This window comes from Daktulosphaira vitifoliae, unplaced genomic scaffold (genome assembly GCF_025091365.1).
Source record: "Daktulosphaira vitifoliae isolate Bord-2020 unplaced genomic scaffold, ASM2509136v1 Scaffold_4, whole genome shotgun sequence".
NCBI lineage: Eukaryota > Metazoa > Arthropoda > Insecta > Hemiptera > Phylloxeridae > Daktulosphaira > Daktulosphaira vitifoliae.
In genome coordinates this window covers 32,139,823-32,162,994 of record NW_026099575.1, presented here as the reverse complement: position 1 = coordinate 32,162,994, position 23,172 = coordinate 32,139,823, and the positions used below count along the sequence as shown (strand labels likewise).

Below are 23,172 nucleotides of genomic sequence, written 5' to 3'. Positions count from 1 at the left end.
GATGGGATTTAAATGAATTTATTGTTATTTGATTGTAGTTTAAAATGAAGAAAATATTTGAATTTAAAATTAAAACATTTTAAAAAATATATATAAAAATAAATGTTTCCTCTTTACTACATAAAATTACGAGAGAGATTAAAAATTATAATTTAAAAATGAATAAAATAATAAAAATGTTATTGAAATATATGACATAATACTATGAAGCAATTAACAATAATTATTTTTGGAACAAGTTTTATCTTGTTCATTATTGTTTAGTTGTTTAAATTAGGAATGATTTATTTAAATTTGAATAAACTTTATGTATTAATCAATCAAAACATAAAATATTTTGTCTTGAAACTATTATCTTCCTTAAAAACAGTGAATATTATTTTTAGTATTAGTGTAATAAAAAAGAGTTTTTTTTTTGTATTTCTCATTTGTTAAAGTATAGTTGCAGATATTTAACCAAGACTAAGAACCAACATTTTTTCAAAAATTTGTAAGGTTAATAATTACAGTATTATGTTATAACTTTTAACCCCTTATCCAAACCTAAAATTTAACATTATAAATTTTAAGTTTAATTTAAGTTTCATAATATTTTTCAACAAAAATATAAAAAAAATTCGATTATCATATCCTAATTTATTAATTTTAAATTGTAAAAACCGAAATTATTTCAGTTCCTAATTCTAATTTATACAATTATTGGAATTGGATTTTATACAAAAATTTTTTTATCTTTCTCCATAAATATACAATGTATTCAAGATTTAAAAAATATATTTAATTGAAAATAAACAGGCTGTTTCATATAATTGAATTATCTGGAAATTGCAGTACAAGATAAAACTTTCTACTGTATATACTTTATACAACATTGTACTTCAATGAAAATATTTTTTTTGAAAGAAATACCTTACGTTACCAGCCTATGTTCAAGTATTTAACTAACATGTCAAAACGTTTATTGATTTTCTCTGTATATTTTATGTTATCTTAATATTCATACTTAAGAATTTATTTACATAAAGTGAGGATTAACAAAATTATTTAATTTTTTTCCTCCTTTCTCTTTTATAATATAATAAATAGAAAATCATATATTTGTATCATATCTAATCTAATAAAAAGTAATACTACTATTTTATAAATTAACATATAAAATGTTTTTGAAAATAATAAAAAAATTAAAACATAAATAATTTTGATAAAAAATAAAGTATTAATTAAAGTAAAATTCAAGTATTTAATCTCTTGAATTAAATATTTAAAAATTTATATAATATAAACAGATCAATTGTGGCTAATTAATTAAATAAAATTAAATCTATATATTAAAAATATTATTAATTTAAAAACTAAAAAATATTAAACTCAAGAAGCCACAAAAAATTAATGAAATATCGTGGATACGTATTTCGGAAACACTGTTACCATTATCAACGCTAAACACATACTGACTTTTTGAGTTTAATATTTTTAATATATTTTAGTTTTTAAAATAATAACATTTTTAATATAGTTTTAATTTTATTTATAAAATTTACATACTAAAAAGAGAATTTGATACAGAATCCGAACGTCGTCATTGATTACTAAATTAAAAAATTTAAAAACTTCTCGTAAAAATTTTTATTATTTACATTCTTTTCTTTTTTTTTGGTATTTAAAATTAATGAAAAATCTATTAATTTTCTTTCACTGTTGAATTTTTCTCTGTATTGTAAATAATCTAAATTTCCTACATTAAAATATTTCGATAGATTATATTACCCATACCCATGAAAACAATTAAGTTGACAAATTGATATGTACTTAAAAAGTAAAAAGGGCGTGAAAATGTTTAAATAAGGATCGAATTTCGTAAAGTTACATCAAGCATATTTTGCACAATACAAAATAATCAAATTAAATACATTTTTAATTGTTGAATGTCAAAAATAAAAACAAATCTTATATTTTTTATTGTTATAAAAATACTGTCAAATACTATATATATTATTTAATTGAATTGAAATGATTCATCATCACTTAGAAACCTTTAAAAAGAGTTTTTGCAATTTAAACAACACTTACTAATATACTTCCATTTAAAATTTAAATAATTTTAAAAGTGATAAATTTATTTTAAAGAAACTTTTATATTATAATAGATAAAATAAAAAATACCTTTTTTTATTTTATTAGTTTTAATTCGAAATTTATCAAGCGAGTTAAATACTAGATTGACTTGCATATTAACTATAAATAACAATTGTTTTTTTAAATATAGTTTTATTTTTTATCTAATTATAGTTAAAATAAAAACGGTTTTTATTTTTTTTTATAATTTAAAATATTATAACCAAAAAAATGTAACGTTCAAGTTCATGCATTTTTATTTTATTCTACGATCATTGATAATAATGTTTTCTGATAAAGTGTACATTTTATCACACTATGAATTCTTCACACCAATTTCACTCATAAATTATTCAATAAATCATAAATTACATTTGTATAGGATTTAAAGAGGTAGAAAGTTTGATAAATCCATTTATTTTTTTTCAAAAATGTTAAAAATATTTCAAAATTTGAGAATTTTTAGGTTGTATTATAAAAATATTCAAGATAAAAAATGAAAAACAAACAAAAATTTCTATTTTAAGTTAAATAACATTTTTTTATTAAAAATTACTGAAAAGTGAATTTAACACCACTTTTTTTTTTGTACTACTTTTTTAACTAAAGAAATACTACAATTTCGTTTTTAATATTGATTGTGCTTTTGAATAATGTTTTACGGTACTGTTTATAATAAAATAATTAAAATTAAAAAAATTATAGGTCTCATTATTCAATAAATTAAAAACCACATAAAAAAAAATATTCCGTAAAATTTAGGTATATTTAGGAAACTTCAAAAAAATAAAAATATTTTAATCAGCTGAAGTCTCGTTAACTCACTGTTATACGTAGATTAATGACTCAATGGATGTAAATTAATTGTATTTCACAATGAATTAAATGTGATATTGTTAAAAACCATTAATTTACAAAACTCGGATAAAAAAAAGTAATTCCTATATATACGGTACATTCATATACGTCATAATCAAATGATTTTATAAAAAATATCCATTAAGTCGATGAAAATTACCCATTATTATTTATTATTGCTATATTTATTTATCAGTTTTGCGGTGATAAGAACAAACTTGGTGAATTTTCTTTAAAATATATGTATAATAATTGCTCGGAAGTTTTCGTTGCAGTGACTATTTTTAAATGTCGAACTCATAATTTTTACCAGTCGACGTACTATAAATTAGTATTGTATATTATATTGAGTGCAATTTGTATACGAATGAAGAAAAGCAACACAAAAATGTGTCCATCATATTATTAAATTGTCTATTAACGGCATGCAGTGAAGTTCATAGTCATGATTCGTACAGTGAACAAATTATTCAACGAATTTGTCCGTGAAAAGACAAGCAACCGAGTAGTACTCTTGTTTATGTTGGCGTTTAAGTGCTTATTGCTTACTTATGGATGATTAATACAACATTATATATCTGCTAGCGATTTCCATAGAAATCGCTAAAATATTCATCTTCAAATGCGAATTGCGTTTTGTAGTCATTAAATAAGCAGAGTTCAATTTTAAAAGGCGCGTTTTCATTTAAAAAAGTATTAGTTACACTGTAAAATTAATTTTTAGGAGTTGTGCATACGGATAATACATAAGCAACATAATATTTAAGAGACTTTACACACAAAAAGTTCAGCGTCAGTTTAATTTTCAGGAGAGATTACATATTCCACTTCATATACTGTCAAGCTTTAGAATTCATCTAAGCCTGCCGCAGTTAGTTGTTAGATAAGTTGTCACACGTCAGTTTTAACAGTGGAAAACACTATAGCCTAAACTATAGAAACCATTATATTGATTATTCCCCAAAATCTTAGGAACACAATAATCATTAATTTATATTAATAAATAAGTTAATAAATAAGTGGTGTTAACCACTAATTGATTAAAAAAACAATAATAAAATTATATATTTTTATAAAAAAAAAAATGTAAAGACTTTTACTACTTCTTTAATTAACTAATTCGAATATTTAAATTTATAATCTTTTGATTGTGAGATATCCATTACATGAATATTACCTGTCAACGCTTATGCAAATCAAAATAAAACTCGATAGGTACAATCCAAATATTCTGAAAAACGCCATTATTCGGCACAAAGGATCTCCAAGTACCCACTCAACTGTCCAAGCCCATATTATTTCCAGTGGCATCATCAAAAATGTTACCTAATACACAAAGATATTTATAAGTTTTACATTTAGAATATTTAAATCATAATTAAATTTTAAATTTTAGTGTAAGAATTTTAATGTTCTTTTATCTGATGTCAATTTATTATTTATCTAAAACGAATAATGAATTAAACTGAAGAATTTCTCGCCGAAAAATACTACTTTACATAGTTTATAAAAAACAATGAATCTTTAACAAATTATAAAAATCCAAAACAATAGGAGTCAATCAATTCCATAGATCATTTTTTTGGGTGATTGCAATAAACATTTGCAGTTTCAATAATAAATTTAAATTTATATTACGGTATAATAAAAAATAGTAATAGTAATCCTCGAGTAAATTATATTCTTTTAAATTATATTATATTATAAATTATAGTATTATATTTAAATAATACTATAAAACAATTGATTAAGAATAAAATATACTAAAACACTTACGAAGAGATCGGCTATTGCTAAATGCATTAGCATGGCATGTATTCTAGTTCCAGCTTTGCGCCTTCGTCTTAATATAATAGTGAGTACAGTTATATTTCCAATGGCCGAAATCACCATTAGGATACTATAAGTGACAATTGTGACGATGTGTCCATCGTTAAAACGTAGTTCGTAAGGTAAGTTGTTGATATCGAAAACAGAAGTATTAGTTACATTTTCCGGTACGGCAAAGGGTTGTTCCATAACCTCCATAGCTGACAATTATCAAACCATGAAAGACATATCACTATCTATTACCCGACTTCCATTACGAAAACATATTTTTAGAAATCTTTATGGTATGAATTTTTTATTTTCTGAAATAAAATAATTACAAAATAAATATTTTTCCAAATTTTTATTAAAAAAATGGTGTAGGACTTGTTTATTTAAAAATCTAAATAAACAATTAATCACATAAAATAATTTGCCTAAAGGATAAAAATGTATTTTAAAAACATCAAAAGATTACGCAAAATTAAATTTTTATATTACGTCATCAGGTTTAATTGTTCAAAATTAATAATACTTTAATAAGTGAATAACTAATAGAGCGCAAAGTGAAAATACAAATTTCTGGTAGGCACTTATATTAAATAAGTATTATGCGATTAGCTTCGAATAAGTTGATAACTGATATTTCCAAGTGTCAAAAAACAAGTTGTCTCTCGTGCAAAAATCAACGGGATATCACTGCTCTAAGCTTTCTCTATTAAACACAAAATCAATGTGTCAAATTATGTTTTAAATGTATATCTACTTTTTGGTATTAAACAAAATTACATAAAAAGAATTGAGTAAAAGTTAGTTTAATTGCCTATTATCTAACTTTTTTCATTAACATACTAAATGTATTCGGAAATTCACTTATTTAAATAAATACATTTGACCTTGTCCTTTTAATACTTAATGCTTACTAAGACTCATTTTTCACACAGTTTAACTAGCTTATTTTATACCAATAAATGTCTTAATAACTTCCTTTAAACTAGTATATTTATGTTTACTTCGGCCTACATTAATTGTTATGTTTACAAAACTTGTATTTTTGAATTTTTGTGAGTATAGTTTTAAGTTTGGCTGTTTGGAAAATGATTACCATAGATATTTTTATAAAATACAAAACTATTAGAAGGTTTTATGCGTTTGAAAAAAAAATTATTAATTAAGAAATTTAAATTTCTTTGAAGATAAAACATTTATTTTTTGTATACTTCAAACGCCAAAACTTATAAAATTTTTATTAAACCATTGTTCAAAAGTAAAAAAAATATTACATTTTAACGAGTTTACCTCATCCATTATTTTAACGAGGTAATAGAAATATAAGTTATTTGACAGTAATTTAATTTGGGGACAACTGTTTCATAAAAACGTTATAGAACTTGATTAAATCCACAAGATGTCAAGTAAATTAATATTACTCAAAGAAACTTTTGAAATGAAAATTAAACAAGACATAGTGGCAAAGTTTAAAATAATTATAAAAGCTGTATGCGTTGAAGCATTTTAAAATACATTTAATTATACTCTACGTAAAAGTACTTTTTGTAATGTTAATAACGTGTTTAATAAACAAACGGCGTGTTGAATATTGCTTATATTTTAAGATGGAAATATCTTAAAACATAACTGTTTTATTAATAAATGTATGAAACATATATAAAAGAAAATATGCGATGCAAATTGTTTTGATTCAATGTCTATTTATGGCAATAATCTCTATGTGAAACTAGTACTTTGTACTACACATTAATATACAAACAGAAAATAGTAACAATAAGAACAATAGCAACAACAGTTAAGTTTTTAAAATAATTGCACATACATTCCGAGGCAAATATTTTTAAACTAAGTCATATATTAAAAGGATACGGAAGAAATATCTACTCCTTTATTTTATACATAATTTAAATAACCTTTTATTAACAAAAACATGCTAATACATGTTTTTATTATTTTTTTTTTATTTCTCTATTCTGACATATAGACGCCTATAAATTAACTTTAGATCTATAAGCATACACATTACTGAAAAAAAAAACCATCAAGTTAAAGTCATTATGGCTCAACTTGTCAAGAAAACGTTTGATAAATATTTTTTATTTTTAACTATTCGACAAATGTATAAATAAAAATATTGAGAAAATATTTTTTACAGAAAAATTTCAAGTATTCAAAAAAATATAGGTTGAGGCTTCATTTTGTTCATTAAAAACTAATTCTTTTCCTACTTCACAGTCAATTACACAAGGTTAGCGGAATGATTTTGTTCAGATTTCATTTATATTTCTGTATTATAATACAATTCATCTAACACAAAAAATAACATTCTAGTAAGTGTTTACCAATAAAACAATTCAAGTGGGGAAATAAATTGTAAACGGGTGGCCGCACACCTTTAATCATGTCGTGTAACTGGTCACAGCATCCAATATAGTATGATGTCGGTGGACTACAATCATTGGCTTAAATGCATTTTACCACCCCATCGAATTTTTTCAATTTTTTTTTTTTTTAATTGATTCAGTTTTTTATACTGACTAAGAATATATAAAAAATTTTTGTCGGCGAAGTCCAGTTTAAAATTTATGAGCTTTCAAAGTTTTCAACCATCATTGACAAATTTTGTTATATACTGCTGTTCTTTTTGTTTTTTTTTGCATTAATTCATTAGAAAAATTATTCTCGATGATATATTAATCGAATTTTATTTATTTAATTATACTAAAAAAAATATTTATATGTGTGTAGGTACTTAAATAAAAAAATTTACGTCGCGCCGCGCAATTCAAACTGTTGCTGAAATGGTATTGCTGATACATTTTATACGTACAATATCAGTTTCAATTCTAATTATATATAAAATTTTTTGCATTTTTTAAATTATGATAATGCATTTTTATATTTGACAGTTGGTAACAAAGATCATGATATACTGTTTTACTTTCAAACAGCTTAATTCTTTATCTATTTAAGTTATTTCTTTCTCACTATGAATCGATGGATGTATGATGGAAATTTGTACAAATGTCATTGTGGTTTAAATGTAAATATTCGGGATAAACTTATTACTTATTTAGAATCGAGTAATACTAAAATTTCAATATCTAATATAATAGTATTTTTTTTTTTTTTCAACAAGTGTTAATTGGTATACATAATATACTGTAAAAACTTTTATTTTATTGAATAAACAATTCTAAGTAAAACACCACATCGTGGTCTTCTTTTTTTTTTTGCACAACTTAAATTAATTGAGTTTCTTATTATTGCCTAATCACTTATATAAAATTTTTATGAAAAACCCATTTTTATTTCGTATTGCGTAGTTTTGAAAAAAAAATCCTTATTTTTCGTTTTAGGATTTTTAGAATGAGGATATTATGTAACAGTTACGTCATTATAGTTTCACAATATTATCATGAGAAAAAATCTCAAAAATTACCAAAAAAAAAACAATTTTTGAGCTATTTTTAGTTTTTAACATTTCAACTTTAAAAAGCTATAACTTTTGAACCAAATTTTTCCGACAATTTTTTCAAACACTTTTGAAAAAAGCATTGAAAAACATACGTTTTAAAAAAAAAATTTTGAAAATACTCGATAGGGTGGTAAAATGCATTTGTTCCCAATTATTTTTGTTCAATAATTAAATTGTAATATTATTGATTAATTTGTTTAATTCAATATTTTTCAAAATTATTGAACATTATTATTATGAAGCTTTAGATAAGTTTAAAGAATTTATAACCTTTTAGCTTTTCAGGTATTTGGTTTTCTTAATACACTATAGATTAGCAATATGGCTTATACAAGTCAGTAGTTATACTCAAAATATAGATAATAATTATCTAACGGCATCATCATTTTAGATTAATTTTTATAATTGTTGCAAACTTAAAAAAAAAATTTTTTTTGAAAAAAGAATACTTAATTACTAAAAATACTCAAATACAAGTTGAAATCAAATTTCATTGTTACAAATTTACCACTCAATTTGCCAAAATTTGAAATGTTATCAATACTAGCACATTCAAAATATTGAGTTTTATAATGCGGCGTTTCATTCCGTCAACACAATTACATTTCTATTCATCAATTTCACAATTCATTGAACGGAAATCTCATTAAAAAGGATCACCTTTAAGCAATCACAAAATTCGGTAAATATTTTTTACAAATAAATATTTCAGGAATAATTATTTCTTTTGTAATAATATCAAATTAGTAAAATTATTTATTTTAAATCATTCAGGAAATTAATTTATTCTATAATAGTCAGTATTTTGTTATTTTCAGTGACGACACGATCTCTATTCATTAACAAGACAAAAACTATACTTAACAACTCATCAATATGTTACTAGTCTTTTTTTTTTTTTGAAAGCTCGTCTGATTTATTATAATAACAAATAATAAAAGAAGCATCAATCATTAAGTATCACTTTATCAAAAGGTCTTTAGAATTACTAATATAAATTATATTTATATGCGCACTGAACTGAAATTTTATTATTATCACTGGTTTTTATAGTAGTTGTCTTATTTATAATAATATAAAAAATAGTATTAAATTAATTTTTAATAATTTATACTTACGCCTTGTCATTTTTTATTTAGTGAGTTTTTTTAATAAAACTCATATATGTTTTATGTAATCAGCACTTATTTTATGTTACGTATATTATTCAAACAGATTAATTAAATAAGGGGTTTACATTCATATGCGAGAAGAATCATATAGCTTACATTAACACATAATAAAATGTATGACTTTATTTTTAATTTAATTCTACTTAATATTTAGCTCATAATTTTATATTTTAGTTTTGATTGGATGTAATTATAATATAATGCACCTAAAATTTTAAAGCATGTTGCTTAGAAATTAAAAACAATCGTAGAAACTTACTCAACTTATTTTTATCAATATTCAAGCGAAATAAACATATATTGCATTACGTTTAAGTAGTTACCTAATAATAGAGCTGATAAAAACTGCAATCCTAGTTTAATAACCTATTCATATTGAGCTTGACTTGAAAAGTAATCCAAGCGTTTTGTTTATAAACGTAATAAAATACTCGATAATGTAAATAATATATACATTAATTTTAAAATATTATTTTAGTTACAATTCTGTTTATTTTGTTCTATAAAAATATTAATGTAAAGAGGTTGTCGGCGCCGTATCTTCCAATATAAATGGAACTTTACACAACAGAATAAAGTTACAATATTTATTCAGAGTAAATTGAATATCAGTGTGTATAATACAATTTGTTTTAAGCACTTAAATCTGAATTATAAATTAATTATAATAGTAATAATTAACTTACGAGTTATTTAAATCTAATAAAGTTAATTTGCTATTTTATTTTAATTACTTTAATTGCTATTTTCATGCAAAATTTAATTTTTATAGAATAATAAAAAATGTTTAGATAATAAATAAATAATAGTAGGGTTAAATTCGAATTAAAAAATTAGTAAATCACATTGTATGTCATTTGGAAAATTCTATTGGAAAGTCGATAAATATTTTTATTCAAACTGAAGTTGAAAATTGTATAAAAAAAAAGGTGTTATAAATTGTTATCCTAAATCAAATTAAACAAAGTAAAATAAAGAAAGAATCTGGCAAAGTGAAGTTGAGGAATTTTTTAGATTAGTATTCATTGATCTAATAATGATTAAAATTGTTGTCATAAAACGGTTCGATGAATGTTTGAAACAAATTTAAAAATAATTAACATATCCATAAAAAATTACATGCTTTTCGACTTTAGTGTCCGATTACCCAAAGAAAACAAGGTGGAACTTCTTTTTTAATCATCTATTACATAAATAAATTGCAATTTAATTTAGTTTTGAATAATGTAGATGTTATACCAGTACGATCTATACCCCCCGCACTACATACCTACTAAGAATTAGCTATAACAAATGAACGGTTCATCGAATGAAAAAACACTGTAAGAAAAAAAATAGTGGTTCCTATCAAAGAAAATTATAGTTATAAATTTTTTGAACCAAATATCTTTTCTCTTTACAAAAAATTTAAATCTTAATAGTTTTTGAGAAAAAAGTGTCTTCTCCTTAATCGATCACTCTATAAACCTAATATTTGTTGTCTAAACTTCATAAATGTATTTATACTAAATAAAAAATATATTGTATTAGCTATATCATAAAGTTGATAAATTTATCAAAGTATTAACTTTAAAAAATCTCATCAAAGCTGAAAAAAATTTGAGGCCATCGAAGTCGAAATTTTTGGTTACTATTATTCATTTTACCAAGTATTCTATTTTAAAGAATAGTTTTGTTACTATAATAAATTGATACATTTTTCATAAAAAATCTAGATTAAAATCTACTAGTGAACTAATATGGGTTTAAAAATAAAGAAAGAAATTAAGTTAGACTCCCTAAAACATTTGTTCTAATTTACAATTAATCAAATTTCCTTTTTTGTCGTTATTTTTGTTATAAGAATCCATATCATCCCAAATCCAAAGGGGCATAAACATTTTAGAAATAAAGTAAAAGAACTCTTGGCTATATTTTTTTAAAATATCACATTTCATAAGACTAAACATTTTAATGCATTTTTTATTAGGTGATTTGTAAATACTGTTAAAAAAAATATTCAATAAACAAAAAACTTGATGTGAACAACCAGGATGTCATGTCGGTCTTCATTATTTTCATTGACACGATAAATTAAACTAATTTTTTAAAACATTTTTTCTTTTATACTTTACAAAAAGTGAAAGTTTTACTTAATTTTTTTAAGACAACTTTTTTAGTTGTCTTATCTAAAAGTTTACTGAAAAGTAATATTAATTATTGCAAAAAATTCAAATTAAATAACCGATATATAAACTTTTCAAAAAATATATATATTTATATAACTATTTTTTTAATGTAATATAAAATTTTTACAACTTTTTATAGTATTTTTTATTTTATCGTAACATTAATTTCTTGATTTGGTTTTAATAATGCTAAACCATTGTCTATTTAGTAGGTAAATATTGTATAACTTCAATGTTTTATGTCAAATTATAATAACAATTATTTTTATATGTTAAATGTTGATGTAAAATAAACAACAACATACAAAAATACATTTTGCAAGTTTTATTTCATGAGATATAAGTAAATTACGTTATGCTAACCAACCTGATTGTACAATGATCAAACAAACATTAAAAGTCTTCTATTTGAACTGTCTAAGATTAAAAGAACAACTCCAATTTTAAATGAAAAATTTATTAAAAATTTGACACATCCACAGTTAAAATTTTGTTTTATACGATTCCTACGTTTGATATGAAACAGGCGATATACTCAATTCACAATTTTTAACGAAGTACGCCGTTAGACGTCCTACTGCATGCTGCCTGTCGCCAAATCAGTAGGTTCCATCCATTATCTTGCGCACATGCGTTTTGTACCTACAAAACGTTAAAATACACCCTTACAATTGTTATGTTGAAAAAAAACTACAAAAATTAAATATTGTTATTAACATAAGATAGCTTGTAAATTAAAATATGTCAACTTTAAAATGACAGAAATTTATCTATACAGATAAAAAATGGATTATACAACAGTTATACACATGTATATATATCTTTAATAAACAAATGTATATGAAACAAAGAATAACTTCTAACCTAAAAAAGGTAATATTTTTGATGCAAAATTATGACAATGCCAATAAATTAAGTACAGTAAAATGGACTAACTTTGGCGGTAATTAAATAGAGGGCAGTTAAAAATCTTATTATAATTTTAGTCTTATTAATCTATAGCACTAGTATAATATTTACAAGTATTGTCAAATATGAAATATTTGTTCAATTAAATTAAGAGCGAAATCAATATAATATTTAACTACCCAAAGTTTAACCATCATCCCAAGTTGACTGACTTGACGATATTTTAAATTATATAGAGTTGTTAAAAATTCTTTTTAAGTTATCGGCGAGCTTTGAACAGCATACAAATGATTATTTCAATTATTTTTTACAATACCTACTTAAAAAAACAAAGCATGTTTTTGGGTGAAGTAAACTTTCTACTATACTGTACATAAAAAATCGAATTCGGAATTAAGGATAACGCAGAATTCCGAGTTCGATTCTTTATAATTTTACTTAGGTCAGTCAAAACAACTTAGACGTTAACTTGAAAAATTATCTAATCAATAGCAGCAAACTTTTTTTTTTACATATTTAATAGTACCAGGTTACTATACTCTTTAAAATAGAGTATATAATACAACATTTCAACATTAATCTAAACTCACGTTTATTAATATCCTTTTGATCGCGTCGTAAAATTTTAAACATTAAACTAATACGTGAATTAATTAACTTAACTTTTTACCGCTATTTTGTTTTGCTTCACAAACCAATAATATTCTCCATTTTAAAGGCATTGTGAAAATTATTTCAACGTTATAACTATTGAAGTATGATGACTTCAGTTTTCCAATTTAACTAAAAATATATTTAAATATTAGCATTGCTTTATGGCAACTGAGATGCCAACTCAATCTTAGAATATTCTTTTCTATCGTAAATGTTAATTCGTGAAAATATACGTGTCTAAAATGTAATCGTACAACTGGACCATTTTCATAAGTCACCCTAACGACCCACGTACTTCATAGTTACGCGGGCCGCCTTAGATGGAGCGACTTCTACTCCGTGGAAGCCAGGTGGATGAGTGGGATAAGCCGAGGCTACACATCATTAAATAACCTAGACCCGGACAAGCATGATTATGGAAAGAGGCAAAGGGTTTGTGGCTTGGGCCTAAGGGATCCAAGCCTGGGAGACGAAGAGGCTCCCGTGTCGTAGGGGGGACGGTACTCACCCGACGCCAACCCGCGCCAAACACTTTGGTCGTTCTATTGAACGAATGCCAATTCAGCAGAGTACCGCGGAAGACTGACTTTACAATAGAGCTCTGCATGGTTCGGTCTTATACTTCAAATAATAAATTGGTCCGGTCCTGAATTCTTTCAAATAATGACCCACGTGCCAATAGAATTTCCAGGATCCTGTAATGTGATTTAAAATCATAGTGCATAGTGTATTGCTTTCTTACACTGTCAATCGTCAAGTGTATTATATTATTTTATAGTTTTTCTGCACATTTTGGAATAAACTGATCGTTTTTATTGACTATAATTATGTCTAGACATAGAAAGGCTATTACTGCCCATCTAACATACAATATTATTTTAATTCAATTAAGACTTAAAACCGTGTTTTTAAAGAATTACCCTTGTTAATACAAATTGTTATTAATATAACAATATTACATTTATGAGTTTTTGTACATTATGTTGGATAAAATAAAGTTGGGATATATCAACCAACATAATCATCTATCTTTATTTCTTTATCATCAACGAAAGACGTCAGTTATTTTCAATCTGCCTGTAAGTATTTTTTCTTATAAAATAAATTTTTAATTATTTAATAAATAGTAGTATAAAAGCACATATACTTTTTAGGAAAAATGGAAAGTTATTTTGTTTTGTACAACTTTATATTGATAGGTGTTAATTTTTTGTTATAAAATTAAACGTGAGTCTTAAAATATTTATCGATGTAAAATAATATGCTAATAATAACTTGTTGAACCAAAAATTTCACTTAGGCTAAATAAACTAATGGCTTTAAGTGAAATTTTATCCAAATATATCGTAATAATTAACAATCAGTCATGATTTAATTACCCCATATGTAAGACAATATTTTTTTCGATTAAATAAATTTGATGGTATGAAAAAAATTGGGGTTGCCATTTGACATTCGAAATGGTAGCACAAAATTAATTTTTCGTTTAAATTGCTCAACAATGAATCGTTAATGTAAAAAAAAAAAATGATTAACAATAATAATTTCAAAGTTATTTCGTGAGGCATAGTTAAGAAATCATTCTGTATACTAAATATGTTAAATTCTGTACAACACGAATTTGAAATTATTAGTTTACTCAAGAATATTTTTGAGTTATTGAATTTTGTTTATAGCCTATACAGAGTGATTCATTTATCATAAATCATTAACTCAATTACACACAAAATAAAAATAATTATAGTTAAAAAAAAACATTTTAGTCTTGTTTTTTTTAGAATCATGAATAATTCTCAAGAAATTCGCGAGTTCTTGAACTCAACTTCGGTGAGCTCTATTGATGATGACTTTTCAAATAATTCTATTATTCCTTCCGACTTAGAGAATACAACTCAACCAACAATAAATTTAGAAAGAATCCAGCATTTACTGTCTCTAAAAATACTGTTAAAAGAAAATTATTGAGTGATTCTGGTGATTATACTTTGTCTCCTCACGAGGGGAAAAGTTGTGTATGGAAGAAATTTAAAAGTGTTATGAGTGTGACTTCCAATTATACTGACCCTGATAGTCCCGAGCATGTGTTAACAGAATTTGTAGCTCGTATTCACTGCAAATAGGTTTATGGTATAAAAACGGGAACTGCTACTCTTGCAAGTCATAAATGTAATATGGTAATAAGTAATCAAAAATCTATCAATGAGTTTTCCGTGTCGACAAATAAAGTCAAAAAAGTTATATCAAAACTTTTGAAAGACGAAGCGATTGAAAAATTCGTTAAATATTGTTGCATAGATATAAGACCTATGTCTGCTATAGAAGGTGAAGGTTTTTTACCAGTTTTGGTCAGTTTTTTTTAGATGTTAGTACAAAATTTGGTAAAACTGATATTAGAGATTTGTTACCCCACCCTACAACCATATCTCGGCTTGGTCAACCTATCGAAGCGATTTTTAGGGACGAATCTTTCAAAGTCAGCGACCCCTAGGCACCAAGATGACGTGAAGACATGGATAAATAAATTAAATAATCAAAGTAAATCCCAGTAAAAAGTAAAAAAAAACACATGAAAACGTATAAAAATTAATTTTGAGTCAAATTAACTTATTGAAATTATTTATGTTAACTTATACTAAAGATAAGGATTTAGGGTTAGACTCAAGTTTTTATACTAAACTAAAACTAAGATTAAATTTTTCAGTCTAAATTTTGCTTTAACCTACTCCAAGGGTTCTACCCAACTAACATAAAAACTATTAGGTTTTTTTTATATTATTCAAATTTTTAAAAAATATCCACTTAATATGTTTAATTATATTTCATCATAAAAAAATTATATTATTAATATTAATACTATTAAAGTTATAAAAAATAAATACCTTGAACTTTATTTAGCGATTTTTAAATTTGTAATTTTTTTGGAGCTTTCCCCCATTTACGGGGAACGAGGAAAATTTTTTCAATTTTTGAGGGTAATGTTTAGATACGATTTTTAATCTTTTGACGTATTGTTGAAAGAAATCGGTCCAGTGAGAGCTGAGAAAAAGTGGCAACAGACATAAAAAAAAAAAAAAGATTCATTATAGTAAAATGTATACCTTCTTAGCTTCGCAACGAAGCTAAAAAAAATTAGTAATAAATTCATAATGTATTCCAAGTATATAAAATTGAATTAAAAAAAATAAAATTTTAAGTAGATTTAAAGTAGATTTAAAGTTGTCACATAAAACTGTTTTATACGTGATAATTGTATTTTTAATTTCTTATTATTTTTCTTATTTTAATCTGAATCTATATCTACAGATTAATCATAACAAAAATCTCAATTATAACTTAAGATCTTTATGCATAATTCTTTCTTAATAAAAAAGAATTATACATAACGATTAAAAGTATTAAAATAAAAATAAAATATAATAGATAATATACCAATATAATTTAACACATTATAATCCTCTAGGAACTTTTGGGTTAGTTTATTTACTAAATATGTGATATCTTAAGTACATAAAGTACATTATATGTAATTTCCTTAAAATTAGCGTATAAATGAAAATTTATCTTATGATTCAATCAAGATACATTTTTTCAAATATACTAAACTAGATTAAATAGTAATAAAAAAATACTTAAAAGCCGCACTACATAAAATGTTCTAAGATTTGATACGATTAAATTAACACGCATGTGTTGTTTAAACTATACTAGGTTGATAAACAACACAAAAATAAGATCGAATTCAAAGTCACAATAAACACATACAAACACAATATTTAAAAATACATAAATAAATTAAAGAATTAGCCATTTTTAAATCGGATGAACACAAATAAAATTAATTATTCAGAACCAGGCCTTTAAATCCAAATCAACCCGATGACCAATACCATACAATATAAAAATAAAAATTCAAATAAAAAAAACCCAAATTAGAATAGTGGGGAGGCCATGCACACTTGACACCAGTAAAAACTTAAATTTTAAACCATAAAACTTTATTTAACTTTTAAAAATTTAATTTTGATTTAATAACTTTTAAGAAAGTTGCAGTTAAAAGACAAAAAAAGTCAAAATTATTCGATTTCATCTCTGGACATTTTTTAAATATTACCATAATATAAAATTTCCAAATTTGGAAGATGATGTCATCATTTTGATATAACTCTATTATTGACATATAAATCAATAATTTTGGTGTAATAAGAGCCGAGTCTATAATAGTCAGACAACCAAAAAAATACATTGTGATAAAACCTTTCAGCTTTACAAGGAAGCTAAAAAAATTTCAAATCCAGTATTAAAAAATCCCCAAAAAATAAAATTTATAAATTCTCAAAATTAAATATCAATAGCCACAGATAAAATTCGAGTTTAAGGCCTTGACAAAAATACCAGTTGACACGAAAATATATTGGAAAATAAAATATCAATAACATTTTTAGCTTCGATGCGAAGCTGAGAAGGTATTAATTTTACTATGATGTGTTTTTTTTTTTTTTTTATGTCTGTTGCCACTTTTTCTCAGCTCTCACAGGACCGATTTCTTTCAACAATACGTCAAAAGATCACAAATTGTATCTAGTTGAAGACATTACCCTTAAAAATTGAAACATTTTCCCTCGTTCCCCGCAAATGGGGGACATATCCAAAAAAATTACAAATTTAAAAATCGGTAAATTTTGTCATTTTTTTCACTTTTTTTCTTAAAACTTCCATAACTTTTTCAAATATAAACAAATCAACATAATTTTTTTTTATACTAATACCTTAGGTAATTTCCTTTTGTTTGATATCATTTTTTTGAAAATCTAACACTTATTCTGCTCATTGGGGGGGATTTAAAATAGCAACTTTTTTACAAAAACTAACTTTTTCAACTTAATTTTTTAAAATGTTCCAGAAATACTGCGTCCTTTAAACATATATCAAATTAAAGTTTATTTTATGTACTATAAAATGAAAAAAAAAAATTGTCCCAACGACCTATCTTCTATACGCAAATGGCTACCGTATTCAAAAATATGCTAATTGACATAGAATAAAGGTCATAAGACATAAGAAATTAAACTTATTAAATTTTTTTTACTTTTTTATTTTCATACTAAATTTAATAATTATAATTAATATTTATTCATATATTATATTTTAAAATCAAAGAACTACTAATTAGGATATAATCAAAGAAATAAGAGCTGATGTTACTTTTGGAATAATCCAACAATTTCTCTAAATGAAACACTATCTACAGATTTGCATCAAAGCGTTTCTTATGATAGTGATTTTAAACACTGTCAAATATCATCTATACTTGTCCCATCTATGCCTTGTCTACACTGTACCTCGACCCCACTGTTCTACCGTTTTTATTAATAAAATAGTAAAATGATAAAGATTATATTAATATACATACAACTAATAATAATTTATTGTATTAATAATAATTGTACCAAGAAAAAATTCATTAAATAATTTTAAAAAATAGTTAGTGTTCTTAAAAAATAAAATTTAGGAAAATATAAATTAATCGATATCCTAAAAAAATCTTAATAAAAACAACTTAACTTATAAACTACACCTAGATTAAAAAAGGCTCAATATTTCATAGTTAACAGTAAAAATATCAAGACACAAAATTGATATTGATAATTATACTTAAATTTGATATTGTAAAAGAAAAGTCTTAACAAGTATTTAATTTATTACTAAAAAAAAAATGAGACAAAAAAATTAAGTTTATCAATTTATTATGATCTTTTATAACCGTAAATACATTTTATAAATTTATCTATTGGTGGTCTCAACAGTATTATTATATCTATAATATATAGCATAATCAAAAATAATATTCCTATTGGAGTGTTATTCTAAATATTCAAAATAAGATTATACTTTGAAGTGAATTTAGCAAAAGCTATTTAAGTACTTTTAAAGCTACTACTATACTAATTACTGTTAAAACAACAACTCAGCTTTTTTTAATTGCAAGAAATGAGAGTTTAACAGTTTGAGAGATGACATTAAATGCACTTTAAAATAAATTTATTGCTCTACAAAAAACATTTAATGCAAGGGTTTTTTAATATAATACAACAGGGGCGAGATTGTCATAGAAGCATAGGAGCGATTGACCCCTGCGACACTATAATAAACATAATTCTGTTTGTAAAATTTATTTTTGAACTTTTTTTTTTCATTTCTTGTTATGAAGCGGTACAAATATTTTTTGGATCTATCCAGGCTCCCACAGTTTTGTGCTCATTGGCCTCCCAATCTGACAATACGTATTTGTTTTTTACAATTATTATTGAAAATACTTTACTTTAAAACTACACTTATTTGTGGGTACAAAAAACATATGACAGGTAGTCTAAGCGTGAACGTATCTTTACTATACTTTTATGCTCATTGACCTTTTAGCCTTAATTATTTTTTCTGTTTGATTTTTTTCAATTAATTAGCTATTATGCATATAGGTAATATTTTACACCTTACTTAAACTACCTTATATTTGAAAATTAATACTTTGTTATCAAACACTTGTACTTATATGTAATATGTAGATGAAGAGTGCGGAGGAAAATATTTTTTTTATTTTAAAACCAATTAGGACAATCAAATATTATTTAGCCAATTAAAAAAGTTTTTTTTTCATTGTGGTTTTAGGAGTCAAACAAATAACTGTTTCATTAGTTTTAATATACTTGAACATTTTACAAATGTAAAGAGAAAATTCAGGAATTTTATTTTTGTTTTTACTAAATTTCATTTTAAAGTAATAGACCTTTTATACTAAAAAATTTTTCCTTGAATCTTTTAAAAAAATATAAATACTAATCATTACATAAATTAAAATTCGATGTCACTAAGTATTTTTTTATGTGAGAGTAAAATCAATTTTGCACATTTCTAGGATTTGTACAATGTATTTATCTATTATTAAAAGATACATAGGCGCAATCTGAGGGTCTAGGAGGGGCTTAACCCCCCTAATTTTGTCGCAGATTCCCAAAAATTATGAAAACTACTTTTAAATTTATATAGAATTCTTTTAAAGGGTGGGAAAAATTAAGTTAAATCCACTAAATATTTTGTTTAAATTGCACCTATGAATAGATATTATTATATTTAATAGAGTTTGATGCAAAATTATTAAAGTATAATTAATTAATAGGTAACGCATTTTAGGTGATCAATAACAATTATCCTATCGTATAAACAAACGCCCAAGGTTTATTATGTAACTAACTACTGGTAATTAAAAATGTTTACACCAACATTTTATAAATAAAAAAGTCATATAATCACACAAAAAATAGTACAATTAAATTTATAAATTCACCTTTGCTATTTAAATTCAAGGAAAGTATAATTATTCCTCATTTTTTATATTTATTGTCATTAAAATTTAAATAGGGTAGAAACAAAAATTATGGTCTTTTTTTCTATCTTTATTGAAATGAAATTCTTAAAATTCATAATTTTAAGAATTACTTTATTTTAAACTATCAATATTAAAAATAATATTATTTTCAACAAATAAAAGAGAATGTAGATTTTACTCAATAGACATTTATCACTCAATAGATTTCTGAAATAATAATTGTTTGCTTAAAAAGTATATTGGATTTTAAAGTAAATTTCGCAACGAGAATTTACCCTTAAAATTATACAAAATAATCGTTGATTAAGTTACCGTTAAATTGGACATATTATGAATAATATTACAACAAATAGGGAGGATTTCATTAAAAATTTGATCACGTGATGAACACTATAAAATTAAGTAAAATAAAATTGTGAGTGATAAAAATGTATATAATTATTATCGATAAATAATTAAAGCCATCCAAAGTTCAATGATCAATACATAAGATACTATGAAAAAAATAATCTTAATATCAATAATCGATTTATTTTACCTTTAGAAATTATTTATTTAAAAAAATAAAATTTATGAGTAATAAATGTGATAATGTAATTATGTGGAATAATATTCAATTAATTTTTTATCGATATTACCTGACAATACACCACAATTAAAAACTAAGCTTTAAATTTTTATATCATATTGAATTTTTTATTTTATATAAAATACATAATATTGTTTCGAATTAATAAACTACTAATATATAAATCAACGCCTACTTTTTATGACGATAATTTATATTTTTTAATTTATCTAAAATCATGATTCATATAGGTAAAACTCAGCTACTTTATTAATGTTGTAATTTCTTATTTTTTATACCTCATATGTAATTGGCCTATTGAGATAATCCCCAAATAAATTATCCGACTAAGCTAAGTATTAGTTGACAACATTAAATGTTAAACAGCAATTTACCGCATTATGAACTCACAACACATTCCTATCACATAGTTTATTACAAAAGTTTTAAAGTTTTGTAAGGGATTGTGTTACATTGCAATGTATGGAAATCACAAATCTAATGATATTCAAAAAATAAAACAGATTTCTAATAATAAATATTTTTAAATTAAAACGGCTTAATTAATTTTATCGTCTTAAGCTATTTCATACAATACAATCAATTACCATAAAAAATAGACATGCTTTGATGTTAATCATTACCATACACAAATACAAACAAAAAATATATTTAAATAAACACACACTAGTAAACGGTTTAAATTGATACTATGATAGAATTTAATATTCTTTTGTTTTATTCATTCAATAAATAAAATAATTTCAAGGATATAAACTAATAGAACAACATTAACTTTAACAAGTTTAACGACATATATAATGAATAACTAACTTGAATAACAAACTATTGAACAAAATTTAACAATTACGAAAATTGTCAAATTAAAATCATGTATTTATATTATATATTTAATTTGATATCTAAGTACAAGAGCAACATTTTAATTTCTAGAGAGAACAGCCCCAAGTTAAAATAAAAATGAATTTATCAACATTGTGTTAAATTCAGTTGGTCCTAATAATTCCAAACCAACAAAATATAAATTTATGATGAAATAAAACTCGTTTGGTGAAATAATAATAATAGCTATTAATTTCCTGTTCATTTTTCAGGTTTATGCATTAAATATCTTTATGTAGTTCTTTGTTAATTTTACACATTACACATGCATTTTTTAACTATACACATAAACAAATCAACGTGAAATAAAAGTTGTTGCTATTCATAATAAACATTAACATAAGTATCACTTTCTAAGTATAATATTTTAAAAATCTTTAATATTCAAAAAGACAAATTATATCTCATATAATAGTTTGGCATTAAATTTGATGCTTAAAATTACACTTTCATTATAGTTATAAGAGTTTTTAAATAAATTAATGCCATTCTATTTATTTTTGAAAGGAAAATTACTTCATTGTTGAATTACTTTGGTCGCAGAGATTTAAATATGACACAGTAAAGACTATCTTATTTTTCTAAATGGTTCAAATTTATACAAATATAAGGGCATTTAAAGAAACCACTATACAAACCCAGATAAGAAATGTTAAATAAGCAAGACAATTCTATTTAATTTTTTTTGTAATTAATTTTTTTTTTATTATGCATCAATTGTACAGGCTTACAAGGGGAGGTCACGGTGTGGTACCCACCGATTTTCATAAAATGTATATAGATCTATTCTATATTGACTATTTAATCACCTTTATTTCGAATTTGTTGCCAATGCCCCCCCTAAGTCGAGAAAATCGACTTTGAAAATTGTTGTTTAACTTTAATAGAGTTAATTTTTCAATTGGGATAAGGTCGTACTATTGTCTAATGGATAGCGCGTGACAGTCCGATTATGGGGTTCCGAGTTCGAATCTCTGAACGAGACATGAATTTTTTGCATTTTTTTTTCACTTTTTTTTTTTAATTTTTAACTTTTATTATTATATTACTATTTTTTATTTAACTTTATGTCTCTAAAAGACTATTTTTAACACTTTCAACATTTATTATTCTTTGAATCATCAAATGATCAAAGGTATAAGTTT

At 23.8% G+C, this 23,172-nt stretch overlaps 1 protein-coding gene across 10 annotated transcripts in view; it reads right to left on the bottom strand.

The window, feature by feature from the left end:
* LOC126903704 (adipokinetic hormone/corazonin-related peptide receptor variant I) overlaps positions 1-23,172 on the bottom strand; it is a 59,479-nt gene that overhangs the window by 23,375 nt on the left and 12,932 nt on the right. For 4 of the 10 annotated variants that reach the window (XM_050682095.1, XM_050682102.1, XM_050682101.1 and 1 more), the window contains 5 exons: positions 13,684-13,870; positions 13,185-13,304; positions 11,980-12,254; positions 4,750-5,105; positions 4,151-4,299 (listed from right to left, as the gene is read on the bottom strand). In XM_050682095.1, coding sequence (XP_050538052.1) covers positions 4,151-4,299; positions 4,750-5,001 — 401 coding nt within the window. In that variant the 5' untranslated portion in view covers positions 5,002-5,105; positions 11,980-12,254; positions 13,185-13,304; positions 13,684-13,870. Of the gene's footprint in view, positions 1-4,150; positions 4,300-4,749; positions 5,106-11,979; positions 12,255-13,184; positions 13,305-13,683; positions 13,871-16,054; positions 16,212-23,172 lie in introns of all 10 variants that reach the window. The other 6 variants (XM_050682099.1, XM_050682097.1, XM_050682104.1 and 3 more) reach the window with 4 other exon arrangements.